Source organism: Anomaloglossus baeobatrachus, chromosome 7, assembly GCF_048569485.1.
Source record: "Anomaloglossus baeobatrachus isolate aAnoBae1 chromosome 7, aAnoBae1.hap1, whole genome shotgun sequence".
NCBI classification, from domain to species: Eukaryota; Metazoa; Chordata; class Amphibia; order Anura; family Aromobatidae; genus Anomaloglossus; species Anomaloglossus baeobatrachus.
Window position 1 is genome coordinate 244,146,643 of NC_134359.1, and position 26,774 is coordinate 244,173,416.

At 49.0% G+C, this 26,774-nt stretch overlaps 1 protein-coding gene across 1 annotated transcript in view; it reads right to left on the reverse strand.

The window, feature by feature from the left end:
- The window catches only part of IQCK (IQ motif containing K), a 157,639-nt gene that overhangs the window by 94,862 nt on the left and 36,003 nt on the right, over window positions 1-26,774 (reverse strand). The window contains exons 5-6 of the mRNA XM_075317994.1: window positions 12,122-12,174; window positions 10,587-10,661 (exon numbers count right to left, since the gene is read on the reverse strand). Coding sequence (XP_075174109.1) covers window positions 10,587-10,661; window positions 12,122-12,174 — 128 coding nt within the window. The remainder of the gene's footprint in view (window positions 1-10,586; window positions 10,662-12,121; window positions 12,175-26,774) is intronic.

A 26,774-nucleotide genomic window follows, 5' to 3' on the forward strand; every position in this document is an offset into this window, starting at 1 on the left:
TATTATTACAGGAGGTGCCAGGGTGGAGGACATCATTATATGGGGGCAAACACATATGTTTTTATAGGCATAGATGGCCATACAGAATAATGTGCCTCACATAGCCCTCCATACAGAATAATGGCCCCCTACTTATAATTGATAGTAAGCAACATTATCCTATATACTATATTATATACTGTAACAGAGTTGTCTGCACTTGACAGTATTGTTTTGCGCTATATTACTGCCAAGATAAACCAAGGAAAAAAATTGTGAAAACATACCCTGCTGTAACTAAATAAAAGCATAGTGCATATAAACATAGGGTACTTAGTAAACACTGTTTTTGATCAAAAAAAGCATAAAGCTATCCCACCAAACGTCAAGGTGTACCCAGTTGGGATAGTACCTACACTCTCTAATATTAAAACCTTACCATGGGTCTAAAATAGGCCTCAATGTGGCTAAGGGCTGAGAGCGACCGGGTCCCAACAGGACACACACAGTCAGGGGGATTCACAGAATGAAATGTCCAGCTCGCTGAGAAGGGGGCAGCTCCCTGTTTGTACTGAATACAAAAAAACTACATAAAAACAAAAAAGTGAGCCAGAGTATGAGATGGTATACATGGAACTTGTGAGACCATGTTCACACTGGCCATGAGACAAAGAGAAACCAAGGAAAAAAATTGTGAAAACATACCCTGCTGTAACTAAATAAAAGCATAGTGCATATAAACATAGGGTACTTAGTAAACACTGTTTTTGATAAAAAAAAACATAAAGCTATCCCACCAACGCCAAGGTGTACCCAGTTGGGATAGTACCTACACTCTCTAATATTAAAACCTTACCATGGGTCTAAGATAGGCCTCAATGTGGCTAAGGGCTGAGAGCGACCGGGTCCCAACAGGACACACACAGTCAGGGGGATTCACAGAATGAACTGTCCAGCTCGCTGAGAAGGGGGCCACTCCCTGTTTGTACTGAATACAAAAAAACTACATAAAAAGAAAACATTGAGCCGGAGTATGAGATGGTATACATGGAACTTGTGAGACCATGTTCACACTGGCCATGAGACAAAGAGAAACCAAGGAAAAAAAATTGTGAAAACATACTTGCTGTAACAATTTATTCCTTGGTTTCTCTTTGTCTCATGGCCAGTGTGAACATGGTCTCACAAGTTCCATGTATACCATCTCATACTCCGGCTCACTTTTTTGTTTTTATGTAGTTTTTTTGTATTCAGTACAAACAGGGAGTGGCCCCCTTCTCAGCGAGCTGGACAGTTCATTCTGTGAATCCCCCTGACTGTGTGTGTCCTGTTGGGACCCGGTCACTCTCAGCCCTTAGCCACATTGAGGCCTATTTTAGACCCATGGTAAGGTTTTAATATTAGAGAGTGTAGGTACTATCCCAACTGGGTACACCTTGACGTTTGGTGGGATAGCTTTATGCTTTTTTTGATCAAAAACAGTGTTTACTAAGTACCTATATGCACTATGCTTTTATTTAGTTACAGCAGGGTATGTTTTCACAATTTTTTTCCTTGGTTTCTCTTTGTCTCATGGCCAGTGTGAACATGGTCTCACAAGTTCCATGTATACCATCTCATACTCCGGCTCACTTTTTTGTTTTTTTGTTATTACTGCCAAGATGAAGCATGTTCTTGCAAATGAGAAGTATGAAGTCAAGTACAAAGTTGTTTAAAGCGATAGGATAATACAATTATTGGCAGGAGGCTCAGTCCTGACGAGCGACAGGCTAATGATAATATATATATAATGCAGAAAACACAGGGTCCGCTCAGACACATCCAGTGCAAAGTGTTTAATGGCTGCAGGGACGAGGCTTCACTTACAAAGCAAAACTGCTGAGGATATACATTCATTATAAAGATTAGATTTCTGCTAATGGTTTTCTCCCAAACACGAGGGGATACGTAGACTCAGAAGAGAACATATAGCTTTCATTTTTCACTAATTGCTTGCACTATTCCCTTGTAGTTTATGTATTCTGTGTTTATTCATTAAATTATAGATTGTCCTTTAATCCATGTGTACACATTCTGGTAATTGGAAGCTGCAAAAAGAGGTGCTAAAGTGGAAATAGTGGATAACCATCAAATATGTCCAAATGACGACCAGACGCAAAGCTACAATCTGCAGAAAGAACATACTAAGATTCATCCATAGTGATCCTTTGCTGCCATCAATGTGGTGCAGATGTTGCTGCTGCAGATTTTGAACTATAGCAATTTTGCAGCAGGTAAGCCCATACAGGTGTATCCTGAAACATGCATTAGGGTACGCTCACACGAGAAAGCAATGCGAGAAATTCTCGCATTACACTCGGACCAATGTTATTCTATGAGTGCGAGCTGTTGGTCAGCTTTTCTCGCATCCAGATTCTGGATGCGAGAAAAGCGGCAGCATGCTGCGTATTCATGCGTCTGAGACTCGCCAATACAAGTCTATGGGTGCGAGAAAAAAGAGAATTTTGTTTACTTACCGTAAATTCTTTTTCTTATAGTTCCGTATTGGGAGACCCAGACCATGGGTGTTTAGCTTCTGCCTCTGGAGGACAAACAAAGTACTACACTTAAAAGTGTAGCTCCTCCCTCTGAGCTTATACACCCCTGATGAGCAGACTCAGCCAGTTTAGTGCAAAAGCTGAAGGAGAATAGCCACCCACAAGTAAAACAGAGCAAAAGCCGGAACAACATGAGACTCTGTCAACGACAACAGCCGGTGAAAAACACGCGGAACAAGAAATTGCCAACAGGCAACAGGGAGGGAGCTGGGTCTCCCAATACGGAACTATAAGAAAAAGAATTTACGGTAAGTAAACAAAATTCTCTTTTTCTTTATCGTTCCTATGGGAGACCCAGACCATGGGACGTCTCAAAGCAGTCCATGGGTGGGAAATAAACAGAAAAACTAAGAAGTAGGCAGAGCCTAACTTCACAAATGGGCGACAGCCGCCTGAAGGATGCGTCTGCCCAAGCTCGCATCTAGCCCAAGTGGCAGCCTGACAGACTTGTTGAGCCGTAGCCTGGTGCCTGAAAGCCCAAGAGGCACCGACAGCTCTGGTCGAATGTGCCTTGATCCCCGGCGGGGGAGGCACCTGAGTACACTGGTAGGCGTCCGAAATGGTCGACCTAATCCAACGGGCTAAGGTCGGCTTAGAAGCAGAGAGGCCCTTGCGCCGGCCTGTGGTTAGCACAAAAAGAGAAGTGCACCGCCTAAGAGCAGCGGTGCGAGACACATAGATCCGGAGAGCACGCACCAGATCCAGAGTATGCAACGCTTTTACAAAGCGATGAACAGGAGCCGGACAAAAGGAAGGTAGGGTAATGTCCTGGTTAAGGTGGAAAGGAGAGACCACCTTAGGAAGAAAGTCCGGAGTCGGACGGAGAACCACCTTGTCTTGATGAAAAACCAAAAAAGGTGACTCCGAAGAGAGCGCAGCCAAATCAGAGACTCTCCTGAGGGAAGTTATGGCCACCAGAAAGGCCACTTTCTGTGAAAGACGAAACAAAGAAACCTCCCTAAGGGGCTCAAAGGGGGGTTTCTGCAAAACCGTGAGAACCAAATTAAGGTCCCAGGGATCTAAGGGCCGCCGGTAAGGCGGAATGATGTGAGACGCGCCCTGCATGAAGGTGCGGACCTGAGCCAGCCGAGTGAGACGCCGCTGGAACAGCACTAACAGAGCTGAGACTTGTCCCTTGAGGGAGTTGAGGGACAGTCCTAGCTGTAGACCGGACTGTAGAAAGGACAGAAGGGTCGGCAAGGAGAATGGCCAAGGAGGATGGCCGGAAGAGCGACACCAGGACAGGAAAATTTTCCAAGTCTTGTGATAGATCTTGGCGGAGGAAGACTTACGGGCCCGAGTCATAGTGGAGATGACTTCCGGAGGAATACCAGAAGCCGTCAAGATCCAGGACTCAAGAGCCACGCCGTCAATCTGAGAGCCGCAGAATTCAGGTGGAAAAACGGACCTTGCGAGAGAAGGTCTGGACGGTCCGGGAGATGCCACGGCACCTCTACGGACAGATGGAGCAGGTCTGGGTACCAAGCTCGCCTGGGCCAGTCCGGTGCAATGAGGATGACTCGACGGCCCTCCATTCTGATCTTGCGCAGGACTCTGGGCAAGAGAGCTAGAGGGGGAAACACGTAGGACAGACGAAACTGGGACCAGTCTTGAACCAGAGCGTCCGCGGCGAAGGCTTGAGGGTCGTGGGAGCGAGCCACGTAAACCGGAACCTTGTTGTTGTGACGGGATGCCATTAGATCCACGTCCGGAGTGCCCCACTTGCGGCAGATTGACTGAAACACTGCCGGGTGCAGGGACCACTCGCCACCGTCCACGGATTGACGGCTAAGATAATCTGCCTCCCAGTTTTCTACGCCTGGGATGTGGACTGCGGATATGGTGGACTTGGAGTCCTCCGCCCATTGAAGAATGCGTTGGACCTCCAACATTGCCAGGCGGCTGCGTGTCCCGCCTTGGTGATTGATGTAGGTAACCGCTGTCGCGTTGTCTGACTGGACTCGAATGTGCCTGCCCGCCAACAGGTGGTGAAAGGCTAGGAGAGCTAGAAGCACAGCTCTGGTTTCCAGCACATTGATTGAAAGGGCTGACTCGGACGGAGTCCAAGTGCCTTGTGCTCTGTGGTGGAGATATACCGCTCCCCAGCCGGAAAGGCTGGCATCCGTGGTGAGAATCACCCAGGACGGGGCCAGGAAGGAGCGCCCCTGGGACAGAGAGAGGGGCCGAAGCCACCACTGAAGAGAGCTCCTGGTCTGTGGCGACAGAGCCACCAACCTGTGCAAGGCGGAAGGCCGCTTGTCCCAACAGCGGAGAATGTCCAGCTGCAGGGAACGCAGATGGAACTGGGCAAAGCGAACAGCCTACATTGACGCCACCATTTGACCCAGCACCTGCATCAGGCGCCTGAGGGAATAACGGTGGGGTCTCAGCAGAGAGCGCACCGCCAGTTGGAGGGACTGCTGTTTGACTAATGGCAACTTCACAAGTGCCAGCAAAGTCTCGAACTGCATCCCTAAGTAGACTCTGGGTCGGAGACAGAGTGGATTTGGGAAGATTGACAAGCCACCTGAACTGGGCTAGAGTGGCGAGAGTGAGCGAGACACTCCGCTGACAGTCCACGCTGGATGACGCCTTGACTAGAAGGTCGTCCGGGTAAGGAATCACTGCCACCCCCTGTAGGTGCAGGACCGCAATCACTGCTGCCATGACCTTGTTAAATACCCGAGGACCTGTGGCCAACCCGAAAGGAAGAGCCACGAATTGGAAATGATCTTCTCCGATTGCAAAACGTAGCCAACGCTGGTGTGAAACTGCAATTGGCACATGCAGATAGGCATCTCTGATGTCGATGGACGCCAGGAAATCTCCTTGGGTCATTGAGGCAATGACGGATCGCAGAGACTCCATGCGAAAGTGCCGCACCTGAACATGCTTGTTGAGAAGCTTGAGATCCAGGATGGGCCGGAAGGAACCGTCCTTTTTGGGAACTAGGAAGAGATTTGAGTAGAAACCTCTGAACCGTTCCCGTGCGGGAACCGGTACAATTACTCTGTTGGCCTGCAAGGATGCCACGGCCTGTGAGAAGGCGGCGGCCTTGGTGCAGGGGGGAGATGAGAGAAAAAAATCTGTTTGGCGGGCTGGAAGAGAATTCTATCCTGTAGCCGTGGGAGATGATATCCCTTACCCACTGATCGGAGACGTGTTGAAACCACGCGTCGCCAAAGTGGGAGAGCCTGCCACCGACTAAGGACGTTGCTGGCGCGGACAGATAGTCACGAGGAGGCTGCCTTAGCGGCAGCACCTCCTGCGGTCTTCTGTGGACGCGCTTTTGGGCGCCAGTTGGATTTCTGGTCCCTGGCTGAGTTAGTGGACGAGGCCGAGGGCTTAGAGGACGACCAGTTGGAGGAACGAAAGGAACGAAACCTCGACTGATTCCTACCCTGGACAGGTTTCCTGGTTTTGGTTTGTGGCATGGAAGTACTCTTCCCGCCAGTAGCTTCCTTAATAATTTCATCCAGCTGTTCTCCGAACAGCCGGGACCCAGCAAAAGGGAGCCCCACAAGGTACTTCTTTTAAGAAGAATCTGCCTTCCACTCTTGAAGCCACAAGATCCTGCGGATAACGAGGGAATTAGCCAAAGCCACCGCTGTGCGGTGAGAAGCCTCCAGCATGGCAGACATGGCATAGGATGAAAAAGCCGAAGCTTGGGAGGTTAAGGCAACCAATTCGAGCATAGATTCCCTGGCGAGGGAATGCATCTCCTCTAGAGAAGCAGAGATGGCTTTGAGAGCCCACACTGCTGCAAAAGTCGGGGAAAACGAGGCCCCCGCCGCTTCGTATACGGATTTGGCCAGAAGGTCAATCTGGCGGTCAGTGGAATCCTTAAGGGAGGTGCCATCAGCCACCGACACAACGGTCCGGGCTGAGAGCCTAGACACCGGAGGGTCTACCTTTGGGGAATGAGCCCACTCTTTGACCACCTCAGGTGGAAAGGGGAAGCGGTCATCAGAACCACGCTTTGGGAAGCGTTTGTCAGGACAGGCCCAGGGCTTGGTCACAGCGGCCTGAAAACTGGAGTGGTTAAAGAACACACTCTTTGCTCTCTTAGGCGAGGTAAACTGGTGCTTTTCTGCCAGAGAGGGTTGCTCCTCTGATACTGGCGGATTGAGATCCAGTACAGAATTAATGGAGGCAATCAAGTCACCAACATCTGAGTCACTTTCGGACAGATCAATGTGGTACATGGAGGTAGCCTCCGAGCCCCCTGTAAAGGCATCCTCCTCATCCTGCGAGTCAGCTCCTGAATCAGAGCCGCGGGACGAGGAGGGAGAAGGAACCCTGCGTCTCTTCTCAGGAGGACGGGGTCTGGGACCAGATGATGATGAATCCTCTGTGAGCTCCGGTCCTGAGAGACCCCTAGCAGCAGAGGCACCCTGTGAAGGGGGCTGATGCATGGTCAGCAAAGTCCTGGACAAAAGTCCCATGGACTCAGCAAAAGACTGGGAGATAGACCTAGAAAAAGATTCTACCCAAGCCGGGGTTTCAGCCACAGGAGCAGGAGCAGCCTGAGAGACCACTGAGGGTGAGACTCCAGGCTGTGGCACCGCCAAATTAGAGCAGGCATCACAATGTGGACAGGTGCTCGGTTCAGGCAGCAGAAGCTTATATGCAGTGCATACTGAATAAAGCTTTGGAGCCTTGCTCCTCGTGTGAGACATGCTGCTGGAGTGGGGGCTCTGCAAGAGAATGAACCCCAGAGAGTATATACAGAGGTCCACAACCAGAGGTTGTGGCTTACCAGACCGCTGAAGCGGTGTTGTGTGCCCTCCAGATCCCAAAGCCCGGACCTCCAAACACAGCACCCAGCAGGGATGCAGACCAGCGCTGAGTGAATCTGAGAAAATGGCCGCCGGAGCGAGGAGAGGAGGCGGGACTTGCTCTAAAGAGCGGGATCTGGAGGGCCATAGAAAGCTACAGGGGAGGAGGGACGCCCCAGCAGTGGGGAGTGTCCCTCCCCTGTGCAGAACAGCCGCCGGGCGGAGCCGAGCCTGTCGCTCTGCATGAGTGACATGCAAGGGCAGTGAAACTGAAACTAGGCCTCCGGCGAAGCCGGGGCCTAAATTAGAGCGGCGAGGCCGACGCGCAGGCACCATCGGCGCGGTTATCGTGCTACAGCTAGAGAACCCGCCGGAAATGCCAGTAAACACAGCAAGCACACTCTCCCCAACAAATAAAGCACAGGGACCCCCATAAATAAACGTCTCAGGTACTTAGCTGCCCAGACGCAGGGCCAGGTCCCTGGGGATAAGTGCTCCGGTCCAGCAGGGTCCTGAAGGGCTGCGGATGGAGACCGGCCTCCTGCCAGGCATGGAGACCGTGCTGGCTCCCACTTCAAGCCATAGCCCAGGAGGGATGGTGAAGGAGCGCGGCATGTAAGGCTCCAGCCTTGGAAATCAACCTTAACAACACCGCCGACACAGTGGGGTGAGAAGGGACATGCCGGGAGTCCAGACGTGGACCCGCTTTTCTTCAAACTCTTTCCAAAAATCAAACAAATCAGATGAGAATGCATGTGTGGATGTATGTCTCCTGAACACAAAGCGATAAACTGGCTGAGTCTGCTCATCAGGGGGTGTATAAGCTCAGAGGGAGGAGCTACACTTTTAAGTGTAGTACTTTGTGTGTCCTCCGGAGGCAGAAGCTAAACACCCATGGTCTGGGTCTCCCATAGGAACGATAAAGAAAAAACGGACGTCACACGGACGGCACACGAACCATCCTAGTGACATCCGTTTTTATGGATATAATTCTATGATGTAGCATAAAACACTGTAAATTTTCATGTAATTGACAGTAAATGACTAATAGCTGCTGAGAAAAAAACGGATTGCACACGGACAGCATACTGACAGCGCACTGAGAGCACACTGATGACAAGTGAGAAAAATTCGTCCGACTCATGCAAACGAGAATGGGGCCGTTTTTTAATACGTTTGTGTGAGTCCAGCCTTAAAGGGGTTTCTAGACTTCTGAATCATGACAGTATGTGGTGCGCACACTGTCATGACTCCCCAGTATTGCATGTGAGAGTAAAGGCCCTGCTACACGCTACGATATATCGGGCATTATGTCGTCGGGGTCATGGATTCCGTGACGCACATCCGGCATCGTTCGAGATATCGTAGCGTGTGACAGCTACGAGCAACTGTGAACGAGCAAAAATACTCACCTTATCGTTGCTCGTTGACAAGTCGTTCATTTTCATAAAGTCGTTCCTCCTTCTGCGCGCAGGTTGTTCGTCGTTCCCGAGGCAGCACACATCGCTTCGTGTGACACCCCGGGAACGACGAACACAGCTTACCTGCGTCCTGCCGACAATGCGGAAGGAAGGAGGTGGGCGGGATGTTACGTCCCGCTCATCTCCGCCCCTCCGCTTCTATTGGCCGGCCGCTATGTGACGTCGCTGTGACGCCGAATGTCCCTCCCCCTTCAGGAGGAGGATATTCGCCACCCACAGCGAGGTCGTTTGGGTGGTAAGTACGTGTGACGGGGGTAAACGACTTTGTGCGCCACGGGCAACAAACTGCCCGTGACGCACAAACGACGGGGGCGGGTACGATCACTTATATGATATATCGTCCCGTTTGACGGGACCTTAAGTGGTCACTTGACCACATGGATGAGATTTGCAGTCATGTGCCAACTAGCAGTGCTCAGCATCTCTCATTGCAAGAGCATTGATAGAAGCATGATACATCTAGTTGGCATGAGACCGCATGCACACAAGCCACATAAATGTGTTCACGTGACCACCTGCTCTCACTGGCAATACCAGGGAGTCCTGACAGTGTGCGCACCCCAATCACAACCCCTTTAAGGAATATTGTTATGCTGGGTACAGGGAAGTACTAAGTGCACAGTGGAAGGGAAGGGAAACCTTGTGTCTAGGGAAAGGGAAGATGGTGACACTTGACTGAACCTACTGCTGGTCCCTGGGGTCCCTCACCACCTTAGATAGGTTCCATACCTATGCGGCAAACTGGATACCTGACCCTAGGTATCCCTAGTGCTGGGCCCTAAAGAGGAAACGGATGGGATGAGCTTTTCGTCAACTCTACTAAACAACTATAGAAGACACAAGGTGGACACATGGGGGAAAATGCATGAACTACTTATCTACATATGACGCAGGTAGAAGTTCAGCAGAGCTTTCAGCAACTATACCACAGATACCTGCTAGTAACCTCGGTTTGAAGGAACTGAAAATATCACCAGCACCTGTCTAAAGGAAGGGATATTTAAACACCAAGGGAATACTGATGATCAGCAGCTGGGTAGAAGGTGAGGTCCTGCTGGGTCCAAAAGGGAGAGAGATGAATCCAGCAGGAAAGCTACCTATGCCAATGAATACTGACAGCAGAAACAATGGAATGTCAGGGAGTATTCTGCACAGCCAGACGCTGTGACCTTCTATGGCCAGAAACCACATGACTGCCTGTCACACCTGACACGCCCGGGACAATTAACTTAATGGGGGTATTTTATTTTTTATAATAAAGGCCTGGATGCATAACAACTGTATAACAAAAACAAAAAATAAATTACTGGACAGACTGATAGAAAGTAGAAGGGCAATGAACAGGTAAAATAAGACTATTCATCCTTTATAATGCAGCCATGACAGCTCTACCAGGTCGGGTTTTGTACATAGAGCAGCAATCATAAGACCCCTGGCCGGAGTCTGTGCCCTCCTTGCTGTAAGGAAATACTGTATATAGTAAAGCCTTAAAGGAAATCTGTCAGGGTGATTTTACTACTGAAACCAGTGGTATGGCTGCACAGGTCCAAGAGAACTGGAAAAATAATCCCCTAATCTGTTGTGTCCGCGACACAGATTGTGCCGCCCATGAGCGGGGCCTAATAATCAGAGGATGCGCCAGGGACGCCGGCAGGTAGTAAGAAGTTTGCAGCACTCAGGTCCAGCTGCCACCGAGTACAAACATGGCCGATGGGCCAGGGTCCTGTGAATCTCCATTACTTAATACTTACTGATCTTTTAACCAGTCTTGAACAAATGGAATCTCAAAGAAGTCTTTATTCTGATCTCTCCTTAGTGGATTCTTACTGAAAGACAGAAAGAAATATAAGGTATTTACTCCAACAACTCACTGCAGATAATCCTTAGACACAGTATATTAATATTGGCTGTGGGGGCAATTTTGACCGACTGGCCACTATCCAAGGTTCTAGTCTACGGGGGTCTCATGAGTTCAATGCTACTGTACAACACAAAGCTCTATAGGAGTTTGCTCTCTATTTTCCTCACGTAGTACTCAATCTCTTATGTGTTAATGTTTTTTATTGTTTTGTTTTTTAATAAGGCTACTTTCACACATCAGTTTTTTTCCATCAGGCACAATCCAGAAAAAAACTGATAAAACGGATCCGGCGCCGGATCCATTTTATCGCCATTGATTTGTATTAGCGCCGGATTGTGCCTGATGGCCTTGCGTTGCATCCAGCTTTTGCCGGATCCGGCGTAATTGGCTAATGCGGTGGCCGGATGGAATGTCTCTTGTAACGTTTTTTGTCTCTGACAATAAACCGCATCGCGCCGGATACGGCGTGATTTACAATAGAAGTCTATGGACGCGGAGAATGTTCCAATTTATTGTAAAAAAAAGGATCCGGCAAAAACATGGATGAAACGGATGCAAAAATGGATGCGCCAGATCAGTTTTTTTTGACAGATCCGGTATACCGGATCCGTCAAAAAAAAGGAACCGGTGCATCCGTTTTTGCATATTCTGCGCCAGATCCATTACATCAGGCACACGCCGGATTGTGCCTGATGCCAAAAAAACTGATGTGTGAAAGTAGCCTAAAGACTGCTTTACACCAGACAATCTATCATGCGATAGATCGTCGGGGTCACGGTTTTTGTGACGCACATCCGGCATCGCTGGCGATGCCGGCCTGTGTGACACCTCATAGCGACATAGTATGGCTCACAAATCGTGAGTCATGTACTGGTCGCTAGGTTCCATAATATTGTTTAATTTAGTTGTTCATCGTTTCCGTGGTAGCACACGCCGCTCCGTGTGACACCCCGGGAACGATGAACAGCAGCTCACCTGCGTCCGCGGCCGCCGCCGGCTATGTGAAGGAAGGAGGTGGGCGGGATGTTTACGTCCCGCTCATCTCCACCCCTCCGCTTCCATTGGCCGGCGGCCATGTGACGTCGCTGTGACGCCGAACGTCCCTCCCACTCCAGGAAGTGGACGTTCGCCGCCCACAGTGAGGTCGCACGAGAGGTAAGTACGTGTGACGGGGGTTACCGACTTTGTGCGACACGGGCAGCGATTTGCCCGTGACGCAAAAAGGACGGGGGCGGGTACGATCGATTGTGAAATCGCACAATCGGTCGTACTGTGTAAAGCAGCCTTAAATTGGTAAAAAAACTCAAGATCCTGTATCTTAGATAGCATGTGAGATCCATGTCCTTTATTACCCTCAAGACAAATTTCAATCCATCCTTTGACAATGGTTCTTTGCGAAACAACTGTCATTAGTTAGCTACTTACTTATATAACCACTGAGTGAGGAAGTCACAAGCAATGAATTTTGTTCTTTTTCTCTAAAAAAACAAAAAAAAACCAAAAGGCACATTTCATTAAAAGGTATATTAAATTTATTCTTTATTAACACTTATTTCACTTTGTAGCTTAAGTACATCACTTGGACCTGATGAGGCTGGTGTACTTACTTTGAAAACCTATGTCAGAATGACTGTATATTCCAATATGAGATAGAGCTGGACTCATTTTAATATCAGGCAAGAATTTGTAAGGCAATTAAGCAATTTGTTAAAAACATCTTGGGATGGAAAACATTTAAATATAGACCTAAACAATATTACTAAATAAAAGTGTCAGTCTTGTAAGTTAAGGTACAGTCCCATGCAGCGTATGTACTGCGGGCTGTATTCTACACAAAAAAAAAACAACATCATCCACTGGGGCAGGTATGGTCACAGCGCATATGCGTAGTGATAGCAGGGCTACTTCCAAAATTTTGAAGAAAGGGAAAGAAAATGTATTATGGCACATACACAGTAATATAACCCCTACTGAAGTCCCTTAAGGCCGCTTTACACGCTACGATTTATCTGACGATATGTCGTCGGGGTCACGGATTTCATGACGCACTTCCGTCATCGTTAGCGACGTCGTTGCGTGTGACACCTACGTGCGACTCTGAACGATCGCAAATAGGGTGAAAATCGTTGATCGTTGACACGTCGTTCAGTTTCAAAATATTGTTCGTCGTTTGGAACGCAGCAGACATATTAGTACATTTGACACCCTGCCAACGACCAACAACATCCACACAACCGCCTTGGTCAAACAATATATCGTGACCGGTGTAGCGTCGTTTGTGAGATCGTTACGTGTGACCACAAATAAACGACTTATAAGCGATCTCGGCAAATCGTAACTACGATCTGGGCGTGTCACATCGCTAACGAGATCGTCAGATAAATCGTAGCGTGTAACGGGGCCTTTAGTGTTCTCACTCACTACAATATCCTTTTCACGTACCCCATGGAGTATGATGCTTGCCAAATGTTCTCACTACACACAATATGATACCTCCATATTGAATTTGTCTACACAATTTTCCATCACAGTACCCCAGAAAACAGTGTGATGAACTCAGAGTGCCCCCAGAAAAGTATGATGCTCTCACAGGATCCCCAAAACAGTATTATGTTGTTACAGTGCACCCAACACAGTGTCATGCCCCAACAGGTTCCCCTCATACATTATGCTGCTGGAGTGCACCCCACACACAGTATGATGCCCCCATATGTCCCCACACACATTATGCTGGTGCAGTGCACCGCACACACAGTATGGTGCCCCCACAGGTCTCCCCATATATTATGCTGCTGTAGTGCACCGCACACACAGTATGGTGCCCCCACAGGTCCCTCCATACATTATGCTACAATAACTTGTTGGGCTTAATTTAGACATCAGTTTCACTTGTACAAGTTCTGTGTTTTTTATTGATAGAACATGTACTCATTAAAGTCTTTGTTCATATTTCTGTATATTTTTGCAGACTGAGTGGTTCACATTGAAACATGGAAAAATGTGAGATCTACGGATCAAACTGGCCAATTCAAGTCTACGGATCCTTGAAAAAATTCAAACAGCACTCAGCTGTCATCTGTGTTCTGTCCATTTTTCACTCTCTGTTTGATAGGAGAAGCTTGAGAAACTCATTAGTTTGGTGAAAAATTGGCAGTTTAGTGGAAACTCATAAGTTTGGTGGAGATTCAGGGGTTTAGTGGAAACTCGGGGTTTGGTAGAAACTCATCAGTTTGGTGGAAACTCATCAGTTTGGTGGAAACTCAACAGTTTGGTGGAAGCTCATTAATTTCGTGGAAGCTCATCAGTTTGGTGGAAGCTCATCAGTTTGGTGGAAACACATCAGTTTGGTGGAAACTCATCACCTTGGTGCAAACTCATCAGTTTGGTGTAAACTCATCAGTTTGGTGGAAGCTCATTAGTTTGGTGGAAGCTCATCAGTTTGGTGGAAACTCATCAGTTTGGTGGAAACATCAGTTTGATGGAAACTCATCACCTTGGTGCAAACACATCAGTTTGGTGTAAACTCATCAGTTTGGTGGAAGCTCATTAGTTTGGTGGAAGCTCATCAGTTTGGTGGAAACTCATCAGTTTGGTGGAAACATCAGTTTGGTGGAAACACATCAGTTTGGTGGAAACTCATCACCTTGGTGCAAACTCATCAGTTTGGTGTAAACTCATCAGTTTGGTGGAAGCTCATTAGTTTGGTGGAAGCTCATCAGTTTGGTGGAAACTCATCAGTTTGGTGGAAACATCAGTTTGGTGGAAACTCATCACCTTGGTGCAAACACATCAGTTTGGTGTAAACTCATCAGTTTGGTGGAAGCTCATTAGTTTGGTGGAAGCTCATCAGTTTGGTGGAAACTCATCAGTTTGGTGGAAACATCAGTTTGGTGGAAACTCATCACCTTGGTGCAAACACATCAGTTTGGTGTAAACTCATCAGTTTGGTGGAAGCTCATCAGTTTGGTGGAAACTCATCAGTTTGGTGGAAACACATCAGTTTGGTGGAAACTCATCACCTTGGTGCAAACACATCAGTTTGGTGTAAACTCATCAGTTTGGTGGAAGCTCATCAGTTTGGTGGAAACTCATCAGTTTGGTGAAAGCTCATTAGTTTGGTGGAAGCTCATCAGTTTGGTGGAAACTCATCAGTTTGGTGGAAATACATCAGTTTGGTGGAAACTCATCACCTTGGTGCAAACTCATCAGTTTGGTGTAAACTCATCAGTTTGGTGGAAGCTAATCAGTTTGGTGGAAGCTCATCAGTTTGGTGGAAGCTCATCAGTTTGGTGGAAGCTCATCAGTTTGGTGGAAGCGCATTAGTTTGGTGGAAACTCATCAGTTTGATGGAAGCTCATCAGTTTGGTGGAAACTCATCAGTTTGGTGGAAGCTCATCAGTTTGGTGGAAGCTCATCAGTTTGGTGGAAGCTCATCAGTTTGGTGGAAGCTCATCAGTTTGGTGGAAACTCATCAGTTTGATGGAAGCTCATCAGTTTGGTGGAAGCTCATCAGTTTGGTGGAAGCTCATTAGTTTGGTGGAAGCTCATTAGTTTAGTGGAAGCTCATCAGTTTGGTGGGTTTTTGTTTATGACAAAACTTACTCTGACTGTAAAATCTGACACATTGACCAAACACTGATGAAAATTGGTCCTTTTTTTCTTCTTCAAATCACTGATGTGTGAATGAGCCCTTAGTGTCATCGATTGTAACAGAGAGGCAAGTTGCTTGGTGACCAACCACTTTATTCACCTTCTGCTGACCGTGTTGGTGCCATTCTCGAGACCTGTGTTCATCCCAGCAGTGATGCAACAATTATCACCTATCCGGTGTGTAGCTGATATCGTCCGTAGGTAGGAATCCCCCCTTAGTATCTATGATGTGTGACTGGATGGCTAAATAACAGAAGAGAAAAGCTTGCTATGTGCAGTAACAATGTAAGGGATGTACATGGAGGGTCATTAGTTCACGGCCAAAAGCTACAAACAGCTGAACAGGAGAGCTGGATGTTGTTAGGAAAAATCTGACACATAACCTGACCTACATTCACCACTTCTGGCACCAACTGTGACCAATTTTAACATTAAGGGAAACACAGGAAACACTCACAATGTGAATTGTTTGCTGTGGGAAACATTTTTTTGAAGCAAGATGTGTATGAAGCACTCCTGACCTGAAATTCCAGCATCCATCAAGTTCACCTTACTGTACAATATGCAGGGCTTTTTTCAATTATTTTTTTCCTCAAAGACTTACTTTTCAGTTCTTTAATAAAAAAAAAAATACTAAAAAATACGGCTCATGGGAAACGGTTTAAAAAAGCAATCATGGAGGCACCAGTACAGCAAACTCATACACGTCATCAATACATCCAAAGACACCTAACTGCACGGGAACGCTGATACGGAGGGTCCCCACTAAATAGCATTCACCTATACATTGGTTATGTAATAAATGTATGATTGCTACAGGTTCAACAGTTAGGACCCCAAATGATCACATGAATGGTGGTCCCAGAGTCGCCTGTGACCACCATGCCATGGACCTTGACTGGACTGAGAAGGGTAGCCCTTTTGCTGATCCCACAGTACCCTATTCATAGGAATAGTGAAAGGGTCCTAGAATTTGGATAATCGACCATGCTTAGCCTAAAGGATTCTGTATGCCTACAGACAGTGTAACTAGAATTCGATGGCCCTGGTGCAAAATTTGGACCTGCCCCCCCCCTCCTACGTTGGCCAGATGTATGTATATGTATGTATACATTTAGCTTTCTAAATCCTATAAAGATATACGAGTTCCCACCCCCCCCATGTTCTAATGTCCCCAACCCTGTTCTAATGTCCCCCATCCTGGCTCTTTCCTTGTAAATATGCCCCCCATCCTGATAAGTAGGTCCACCATGATGGCATATATGTCCCCTAGGATACATGTTCCCCATAATGTCCCTCATCCTGGCTCCTTCCTCAGAAATATGTCCCCCCATCCTTGTATATTTGCCCCCACATCCTTCTAAGTATGTCCCCATCCTGGCATATATGTCCCCCATCCTAGTATATATGTTCCTCATTCTGGCCAACATCCTGGTGTATATATAACCCCATCCTGGTAAAAATGTCCTCGTTCTGGTATATATGTTACCATCCTGGTATATATGTCCTCATACTGGGTCCCTCTTGGTATACTCTGTCCCCCTCCTGGAAGACAAAAAACAAAAATGTATTCCAGCTCACCTGTTTAGGAGACACCAACCTTGCACCGTGCAGGGATGAGAAGTCGGAAAAACTAGGTCCGGAAAATATGGAAAATATGAAAAATATCCAGCAGCTTGATCCAAGACTTTAAAAAATTTATTTTTATTGAAATCTAATTAAAAAGTCCAAAAGTCACATGGAGTAAATGGATCAGACAGTATCTGTCTGATCCATTTACTCCATGTGACTTTTGGACTTTTTAATTATATTTCAATAAAAATAAATTTTTTAAAGTCTTGGATCAAGCTGCTGGATATTTTTCATATTTTTCTGTCCTCCTCCTGGGGCCCTCCTGATATATACTGTCACTCTCCTGGTATCTTCTGTCCCCCTCCTGGTATTTATGTCCCCATCCTGGTAAATATGTTTCCATTTTGTCTAATGCAAAAAAACAACAACATTGTGCTCACTATCCCTGGCTCCCGTGTCATGCAGTGTTCTCCTGTGTAGCCAGTGCACAGTGGCTGGCAGCTTTTATTGGTGTCGGTGCTGTTGCAACCAATGACATCACTGACATGAGCCGCCATGGGACACAGATGAAAGCTGCCGGTTTCTGGTTAACTGGCAGCATGTATCGCAGTTCAGGGACCCGACGGGTCTCTGAACCGCGATGCATTTCAGATGGATGTGCAGACTTGGACGCAAATTCAGCTGAAGCAGGGGCAGGGGCCAGCGGGCCCCCTGCACCCTCAGACCTGGTTGCGATCCCTGCGACCACAATTGTTTCACCCCTGACTACAGGGATGGTTCTCTGTGGTTTCTTTGAAAGGCTACATTCCTACGATGAGTGTTTGTTAAGTTTTTGACACAGAGTTTCTGCGGCATTTCTTCACCTATTATGAATATGAAAGGAAAATAAAGAAACATCCAGCTCCCGAGATCCAGATAAAATAATAATGGCTTTATTGGATGATCCACAAAATATATGAACAAGACACAGTGTGCATACGCTACGCGATTCAGATCAGTTACTTCATGGCCTCATGAAGGACCGCAATCTGAAACGCGTCATAAATATACACTTTGTGTCTTGTCATATTTTTTGTTGATCATCCAATAAAGCCATTATTATTTTATCTGGATCGCGGGAGCTGGATGTTTCTTCATTTTCCTCTCATTACACACTGATCGTGTGATCCGTGCACCTGGTGGTGAAGATCTGGACTTTTCTATACTATTATGTAATTAGGTTACAAAGGATTTTTATTGCGTTTTTTTCATGCATTTGTATCATGTTTTTGACATTGCAGAGTTTTTTTTAACTTTTTTTGGTATATTCTTTTTAAAAAAAGCTGCTTTGCTTTTGATACTTCCTGTTATTTGGCTTTGACAAACCGTTGCTGATAGTCATGTGCATATTACACGCATTTTCAGAGTGTTTCTGCAGCGAAAACGCACTAAAAACGCATATGCGCTTTTTACCTGCAGATTTTCTGCATCTAATGCATTTCTATGAAAACTCAGTGCGCCTGTAAGATAAACTGACAAGTTTCTAAATCACAGGTCACTTTACGCTGCGTAAAAAGAAGCAGAGTGGGCATGAGATTTCTTCTTAATCCCATCCACGACCAGAAGGGGCGGGGCCTCAGCCAATAGGAAAATGTTGCTTTCTGATATCAGCTTTGTTGGCTGAAGCCCCGCCCCTTCTGGTCACATGGTCACATAACCTTACACAGGTCTTGCAAGAGAAAAAGTGAATCGATTGTATAATACTTATGCTAATTCTAACAGGGGATAACTATAAATACCCCCCAGATATTATCTGCTCCTCAGCTGCTGTCAATCAAGAAGCTGCCGATTTTATAAACTTTACTTTCTTTGATTTCAAAACCTAAACATCCGAGTTGACCACTACAGGGGTATGTAGAGAATCAGCCTGATAGCACCAGTATAGCACTGGCTTTAGATTATATACAAAAATTCTGGCGATTGGTTCCCTTTAAGGGATAATAACCGTCATACACCTGTGCTACGACAGCTGAGACCAAAACGTACAAATACAGCTGAACTGGATTTAGAAGAATAGATCAGTTGTATACCCCTAAATCCACAATGAACATTGACGTGGACAGAATATAATAAGCCGGATATATATTTAATGCTATTGATCTAGAAGGTTTGCTGCTGTATCCAGCCTATGAATAACTCAACATTCCCACACATTACAAATACCCCTCATTATATATTTAGCTTTTAATGAAGCTCATACAAACTTCTAAAAGACGGCAATTATTGGTAAACCTGTGGATGCCAACCCTGCCCTGTACACCAATTCTCATGTGAGCTTTGACATTTGTGTAATAGACTCATTTATCCTCAATCAGTGTCTTTATACTGCATAAATGCCCTTTAATATGGCTGATCAAGTCCAGAAACCAATTTCCATACACACTTAAAGGGGTATTCCCATCTCCAAGACCCTATCCCAATGATGGAACTTAAGGGGGCTTTACACGCAGTGACATCACTAGCGATGTGGCTCATGAAAGCACCCGCCCCCGTCATTTGTGAGTCACGGGCAAATCGCTGCCCGTGGCGCACAATATCGCTGGGATCCGTCACACATACTTACCTTCCTAGCGACGTCGCTGTGGCCGGCGAACAGCCTCTTTTCTAAGGGGGCGGTTTGTTCAGGGTCACAGCGACGTTGTTACGAACCGGCACCGCCATAGCCGCAAGCAGCCTGCTGCGGTTCCTGTTGCGCCCAGGCGCCGGCTGCCGTTCTTGGCCGTGCCTCGGGTGGTCCAGTTGGCTGTTCCTTCCACCACGTCTAAGTGTGGAGAGGCGGCTAGTGCGCATGCGTGCGCCGATTTACCCCAGCCAGAGTTTAAGCCCGGTGTTTTGCCTAGTGAGCATGCTCAGCCTGTTTGTGTTATGTCTGAGACTAAGTCCTCAGTTCAGGCTACTGAGCATGCTCAAACTGATAGTCTGCTTTCTAAGCCTGTGGCTCAGGCTACTGAGCATGCTCAGGCACTTAGTGCATCAGAGGCTAGGTCCGGTAAGGACCTCACTGAGCATGTCCGTGAGGTGGCAGGTCCTGATAGGGCAGAGGGTGTCAGGTGTCCTGATGACGTGGCAACTCCGGACTGGCTCACAGAGGCCCGCCCCTATGATCTGGCACCTCAGTATTGGTCGTCAGACGATGACTGGTGAAGTGTTTGGGGCGTGGCTGCCATGAGGTCATCAATGACGTGGCGGTTCCAGATAGGTCGCATGTGACGTCACTGATGACATGGCACTCTGCTATTGGACCTTGGTGGTTCCACCCTGGGTTTGGGGCAGACCCAGGTTATAAAAGGGGCTGGAGACAACATGGAGGTGCGCAGTCTTCACTATTGCTCAGTCAGAGCACACCTCCATGTTAGAGCCTCATTGGGGCATAAGCCTATGTTGGGAAGCGGTAGGTAGGGTTAGGCGAACGGTGCCTGTCACGCCAAGATTCGTGGCTCGGCACATCAGGGTCAGGCGCCGTGCTTCCCTCCTGCCGTTCCAGTCTTGCTATAGCAGCCCAGTGGTGTTAACTGGGCTGCGGCTGCTGTACTTCCTGTCCGATTGTGCCCCCTACGCACACGGACAACGCACCTGCTGCGCCACCTGTCTGATTGTGCCCCCTACGCACACGGACAACGCACCTGCTGCGCCACCTGTCCGATTGTGCCCCCTACGCACACGGACAACGCACCTGCTGCGCCACCTGTCCGGTTGTGCCCCCTACGCGCACGGACAGCGTACTCCAGGACCCCTGTGGAGTTAACAGGGTGTTCCTTATTTTCCTCGGCTTCCCGGTCAACGCTACTGGTGTACCCATCTGGCCTGACGTGTCCTACACACACGTGGCCAGTCGAGAGGTGGCCAGAAACGCTAATCGGAGGACCGCTCGGCCTGACGTGTCCTGCACACGTGGACGACAGGGCGCTTTCGTGGCGGTCTTCCGGTCAACGCTACCTGGTTACCACCCGGCCTGACGTGTTTCCTGCACACGTGGTTGGTGTAGAGCTAGGTGCACCAAAACGCTAATCGGGTTGTCGTCCGGTCTGACGTGTCCCAACATACGTGACCGGTTCCCAGAGTTCCTGGGTTATCTCAGAGCCATCCAGCTCTATAGTCTCCGCCTAACCCTCAGGTGCCAGCAGCTCCATTGTCATCTGGAGCACGGTGGGCCCCGACTGGCGATTAGGATATATACCCCCTGGTCCTAATCTGCCGGTCCCCCCGTAACAGTAAGACTGCGCCAGGGTCTGGCTGGCATGGCGGAGATAGAGCAGCTACGTCAGTTCATGCTGCAGCTTGATGCCAGAGTGAGGTCTCTGGAGAAGTCTGCTCTTGCTGCTGATATGGATTATGTGGTGGCTCAAGCGGCTGCAATGGTGTCAGTCACCAAGCCTACTCCAACCCTCCCTCACCTCTCGCTGCCCAACAAGTTTACGGGGAACAGCAAGGCATGTAGGGGATTCGTGAACCAGTGCTCAGTCCATCTAGAGCTGTTGGCTGCACGGTTTCCTACAGAGAGGTCGAAGGTGGGGTTTATCATCTCCTTGCTCTCTGATAGAGCACTGGAGTGGGCTACACCTTTGTGGGAGAGGAATGACCCCGTAGTACAGGACTCTAAGGAGTTTTTGGAGTCCTTGCGACAAGTGTTCCTGGGGCCTCAGGTCACTCACGACTCGGCCCTACAGCTACTGACTTTGGAGCAGGGGCGTACCTCCTCAAGTCAATATGCTGTGAGTTTCAGGACACTTGCTGCAGAACTGGGGTGGTCAGAGAGGACTCTCATTCCACTGTTCTGGAGGGGATTAGCCTCGCACGTGAAGGACGCATTAGCGTCGCGTGAGGTACCAACTACCCTTGAGGGCCTCATGTCTCTGGCTACCCGCATTGACCTGCGGACCTCCGAACGTCAGCTGGAGCGCAGGTCAGAGGGTCGTTCAGCCACTGTAGTGGTCTCTCCTACTGCACCTCCCTTAGAGGACATCTCTGTTCCTATGGACATCGCTAGGGTTGGTGTTGCTAGGTCTTCGAGTTGCAAGGGCATTTCCTGTTTTGCTTGTGGGCAGTATGGTCATTATGCCAACCGTTGCCCAAAGCGTCAGGGTAAGAGACCGCGATTGGTGACCATAGCTGAAGGTAGACTGGACTCTGCGTCATCCATTAGGGTCACGTTTCCCGCGTCAATTTCCTTTAAGGGGTCAACATGGTCCACAAGGGCAAGTGTGGACACAGGTGCTGGGGATAGTTTCATCTCCTCCTCTTTTGCCCGGCGGCATGCCATCCCACTGGTGCAAATGCCAAGGCCAGTGAGAGTCCGTGTATTGGATGGGTCCTTGTTGCCCAAGGTAATTCACCAGCGGACAGTGCCCATTACCCTTGCCATGTCATCTGGGCATAGAGAGACCATTTCATTTCTGGTTCTCCCTAAGGGTGCAGATGATATTCTGCTGGGTATTCCTTGGTTGAAGCAACATTCCCCACATATCGACTGGTCGTCTGGGGTGATTACGCGGTGGAGCAAGTCTTGTAGCTCCCACTGCATGTCTCCATCTTCCGCCCGTCGCTCAGTGGTATCTGTGGCGACTATAGACCATTCGAGTGGGAGAGCCGCTAGAGGGGGGGGTACTGTTACGAACCGGCACCGCCATAGCCGCAAGCAGCCTGCTGCGGTTCCTGTTGCGCCCAGGCGCCGGCTGCCGTTCTTGGCCGTGCCTCGGGTGGTCCAGTTGGCTGTTCCTTCCACCACGTCTAAGTGTGGAGAGGCGGCTAGTGCGCATGCGTGCGCCGATTTACCCCAGCCAGAGTTTAAGCCCGGTGTTTTGCCTAGTGAGCATGCTCAGCCTGTTTGTGTTATGTCTGAGACTAAGTCCTCAGTTCAGGCTACTGAGCATGCTCAAACTGATAGTCTGCTTTCTAAGCCTGTGGCTCAGGCTACTGAGCATGCTCAGGCACTTAGTGCATCAGAGGCTAGGTCCGGTAAGGACCTCACTGAGCATGTCCGTGAGGTGGCAGGTCCTGATAGGGCAGAGGGTGTCAGGTGTCCTGATGACGTGGCAACTCCGGACTGGCTCACAGAGGCCCGCCCCTATGATCTGGCACCTCAGTATTGGTCGTCAGACGATGACTGGTGAAGTGTTTGGGGCGTGGCTGCCATGAGGTCATCAATGACGTGGCGGTTCCAGATAGGTCGCATGTGACGTCACTGATGACATGGCACTCTGCTATTGGACCTTGGTGGTTCCACCCTGGGTTTGGGGCAGACCCAGGTTATAAAAGGGGCTGGAGACAACATGGAGGTGCGCAGTCTTCACTATTGCTCAGTCAGAGCACACCTCCATGTTAGAGCCTCATTGGGGCATAAGCCTATGTTGGGAAGCGGTAGGTAGGGTTAGGCGAACGGTGCCTATCACGCCAAGATTCGTGGCTCGGCACATCAGGGTCAGGCGCCGTGCTTCCCTCCTGCCGTTCCAGTCTTGCTATAGCAGCCCAGTGGTGTTAACTGGGCTGCGGCTGCTGTACTTCCTGTCCGATTGTGCCCCCTACGCACACGGACAACGCACCTGCTGCGCCACCTGTCTGATTGTGCCCCCTACGCACACGGACAACGCACCTGCTGCGCCACCTGTCCGATTGTGCCCCCTACGCACACGGACAACGCACCTGCTGCGCCACCTGTCCGGTTGTGCCCCCTACGCGCACGGACAGCGTACTCCAGGACCCCTGTGGAGTTAACAGGGTGTTCCTTATTTTCCTCGGCTTCCCGGTCAACGCTACTGGTGTACCCATCTGGCCTGACGTGTCCTACACACACGTGGCCAGTCGAGAGGTGGCCAGAAACGCTAATCGGAGGACCGCTCGGCCTGACGTGTCCTGCACACGTGGACGACAGGGCGCTTTCGTGGCGGTCTTCCGGTCAACGCTACCTGGTTACCACCCGGCCTGACGTGTTTCCTGCACACGTGGTTGGTGTAGAGCTAGGTGCACCAAAACGCTAATCGGGTTGTCGTCCGGTCTGACGTGTCCCAACATACGTGACCGGTTCCCAGAGTTCCTGGGTTATCTCAGAGCCATCCAGCTCTATAGTCTCCGCCTAACCCTCAGGTGCCAGCAGCTCCATTGTCATCTGGAGCACGGTGGGCCCCGACTGGCGATTAGGATATATACCCCCTGGTCCTAATCTGCCGGTCCCCCCGTAACAGACGTCACACGGCAGGCATCCAATAGAAGCGGAGGGGCGGAGAGCAGCTGCAGAAAGTCACGCCCACCTCGTTCAGGACGCAGGTACGGTATTGTTTGTCGTTCCCGGGGTGTCACACATAGCGATGTGTGCTGCCTCAGGAACGATGAACAACCTGCATCCTGCACGAGCAACGACATTTGGGAAATGGACGACGTGTTACCAATCAACGATTTGGTGAGTATTTTGCACCGTTAGAGGTCTCTCGTACATGTCACACGCAACGACATCGCTAACGAGGCCGGATGTGCTTCATGAATTCCGTGACCCCAACGACATGTTGTTGCGTGTAACAGGGCCTTTAGCCTCACATGCCAAATATAGCTCTAGCTTTGCTCCAGCAATACTGGACTTTGTGCGTCGTGATCCAGTTATTGGTGAATTGTTGTATGCTATTTGGTGTGCGGTGGAAATATCCTTGTTCTTTGTTTATTTCCTCCCTGGATTTTATTTCTCCCTGAACACGTATTGTCTTTTCCCCTGTGTGTGCTTGCAGTGAGTTTGATCCTTGGTTTTCCCCTGTCGGTATTTGTGGGATTCATTACTCCTGTCCCAGCCCTTCCCTGGGGTGGGGCAGAGGGGTGTTAGACCAGGGCTACTCAGGAGTTAGGACTACGCTGGCGGTTCAGACCTTGATACTATCTGGCGTACCTCTGCAATAAGAGACAGTTTAGGGTCCCTAGTCTGAGTGCCAGTCTAGTTGCCTCTACTCCTAGTTACCGTGTCATACTTGTGACAGTTATTTAGTTGGTTGCACTTGGCCCGTAACAATGGATACCTAAACTGTAATGCCCTGCATTTGAGGTAAGTGACATAGCTAATCAGGAGAACTATACTACATTGCTAATTGGAGGTATTTACTAATATTATTATTATTACACGTATTATATATTGGAATAGGATCTTGGAGATGGGAATACCCTTTTTAAGTTTTTAACTTCTTGATCTGGAGGATTGATTTGACGACACGCTGTGTAATGCTTAAAGAGTTTGGCCAGTACTTTAACATTGATGGCCCATCCTTTGGATAGGTCATTAAAGGGAACCTGTCACCAGTTATATGGCCTATAAGCTGCGGCCACCCCCAGTGGGCTCTTATATACAGCATTCTAACATGCTGTATATAAGAGTGCAGGCCGCTGTGAGAACATAAAAAACACTTTATAATACTCACCTAAACCGGTCGCTGCGGTGCTGGTTGACCCGGTGGGCGGCGCTGTTCTCCGGGACCGGCGCCTCCTCTCTCGGCCATCTTGCGCCTCCGTCTTCTGAAGCCTGTGAGCATAACACGTCCACGTCACACACACTCGCCGGCACTGAGGTTCTGCACAGGCGCACTACAATACTTTGATCTGCCTTGCTTAGACCTTCAGTGCCGGCGAGTGTGTATGACGTGGACGCGTCATGCACACAGGCTCTTCAGAAGACGGAGAAGGAAGATGGCCGAGAGAGGAGGCGCCAGTCCCGGAGAACAGCGCTGCCCACCGGGCCAACCAGCACCGCAGCGACTGGTTTAGGTGAGTATTATAAAGTGTTTTTTATGTTCTCACAGCGGCCTGAACTCTTATATAAAGCATGTTAGAATGCTGTATATAAAAGCCCACTGGGGGTGGCCACAGCTCATGGGCCATAAAACTGGTGACAGGTGTCCTTTAATGACTAATTGGCTGGGGTTCGACACCCTGCACTCCTGCCGATCAGCTGCTTTCAGTGACAGCGGCTGCAGCAGGCAGTCAGAAATGTCCTGGAGTTGCTCCGTCTTCCGATAGCAGCGACGGCCGGGTACTACACATTCGCCTCCTATTGATTTGAATAAGAGGTGGATGTGCAGTACACTGCCGCGGCCACTATCAGGAAATGGAGCATCTCCAGAACTGAGCATTTCTGCCTGCCTGCTGCTGCCACAAGAACTGAGAACAGCTGGTCGGCAGGGGTGCCGGGTGTCGGACCTCGGTCGATCAGACATTGATGACCTATCGTAAGGATAGGCTATCAGTGTTAAAGTAGTGGCCAACGTCTTTAATTTCCCCCCTGGTTCCTTACACATAACAGCTGATTGATGGGAGTGACAGCAGGAAGACCCTTTGTAAACAGCTTGAAGCCAAAGAAGGTATTGTGGGAAAAAAACTTCCTTCAGGCTGTGTGCCCACAATGAGTTTTTGTTGACTTTTTTGACGCTGTGTATTACGTCTGTGTCTTCAGTAAGGATAGACATCCGTACTAAGGGGTACTTTGTACGCTGCGACATCGCAAGCCGATGCTGCGATGCCGAGCGCGATAGTACCCGCCTCCGTCGCAGAAGCGATATCTTGTGATTGCTGGCGTAGCGAACATTATCGGTACGCCAGCTTCACATGCACTTACCTGTCCTGCGACGTCCCTCTGGCCGGCGACCAGCCTCCTTCGTAAGGGGGTGGGTCGTGCGGCGTCACAGTGACGTCACACGGCAGGAAGCCAATAGCAGCGGAGGGGCGGAAATGAGCGGGACGTAAACATCCCGCCCACCTCCTTCCTTCCGCATTGCAGCCGGGACGCAGGTAGGAGATGTTCCTCGCTCCTGCGGCTTCACACACAGCGATGTGTGCTGCCGCAGGAACGAGG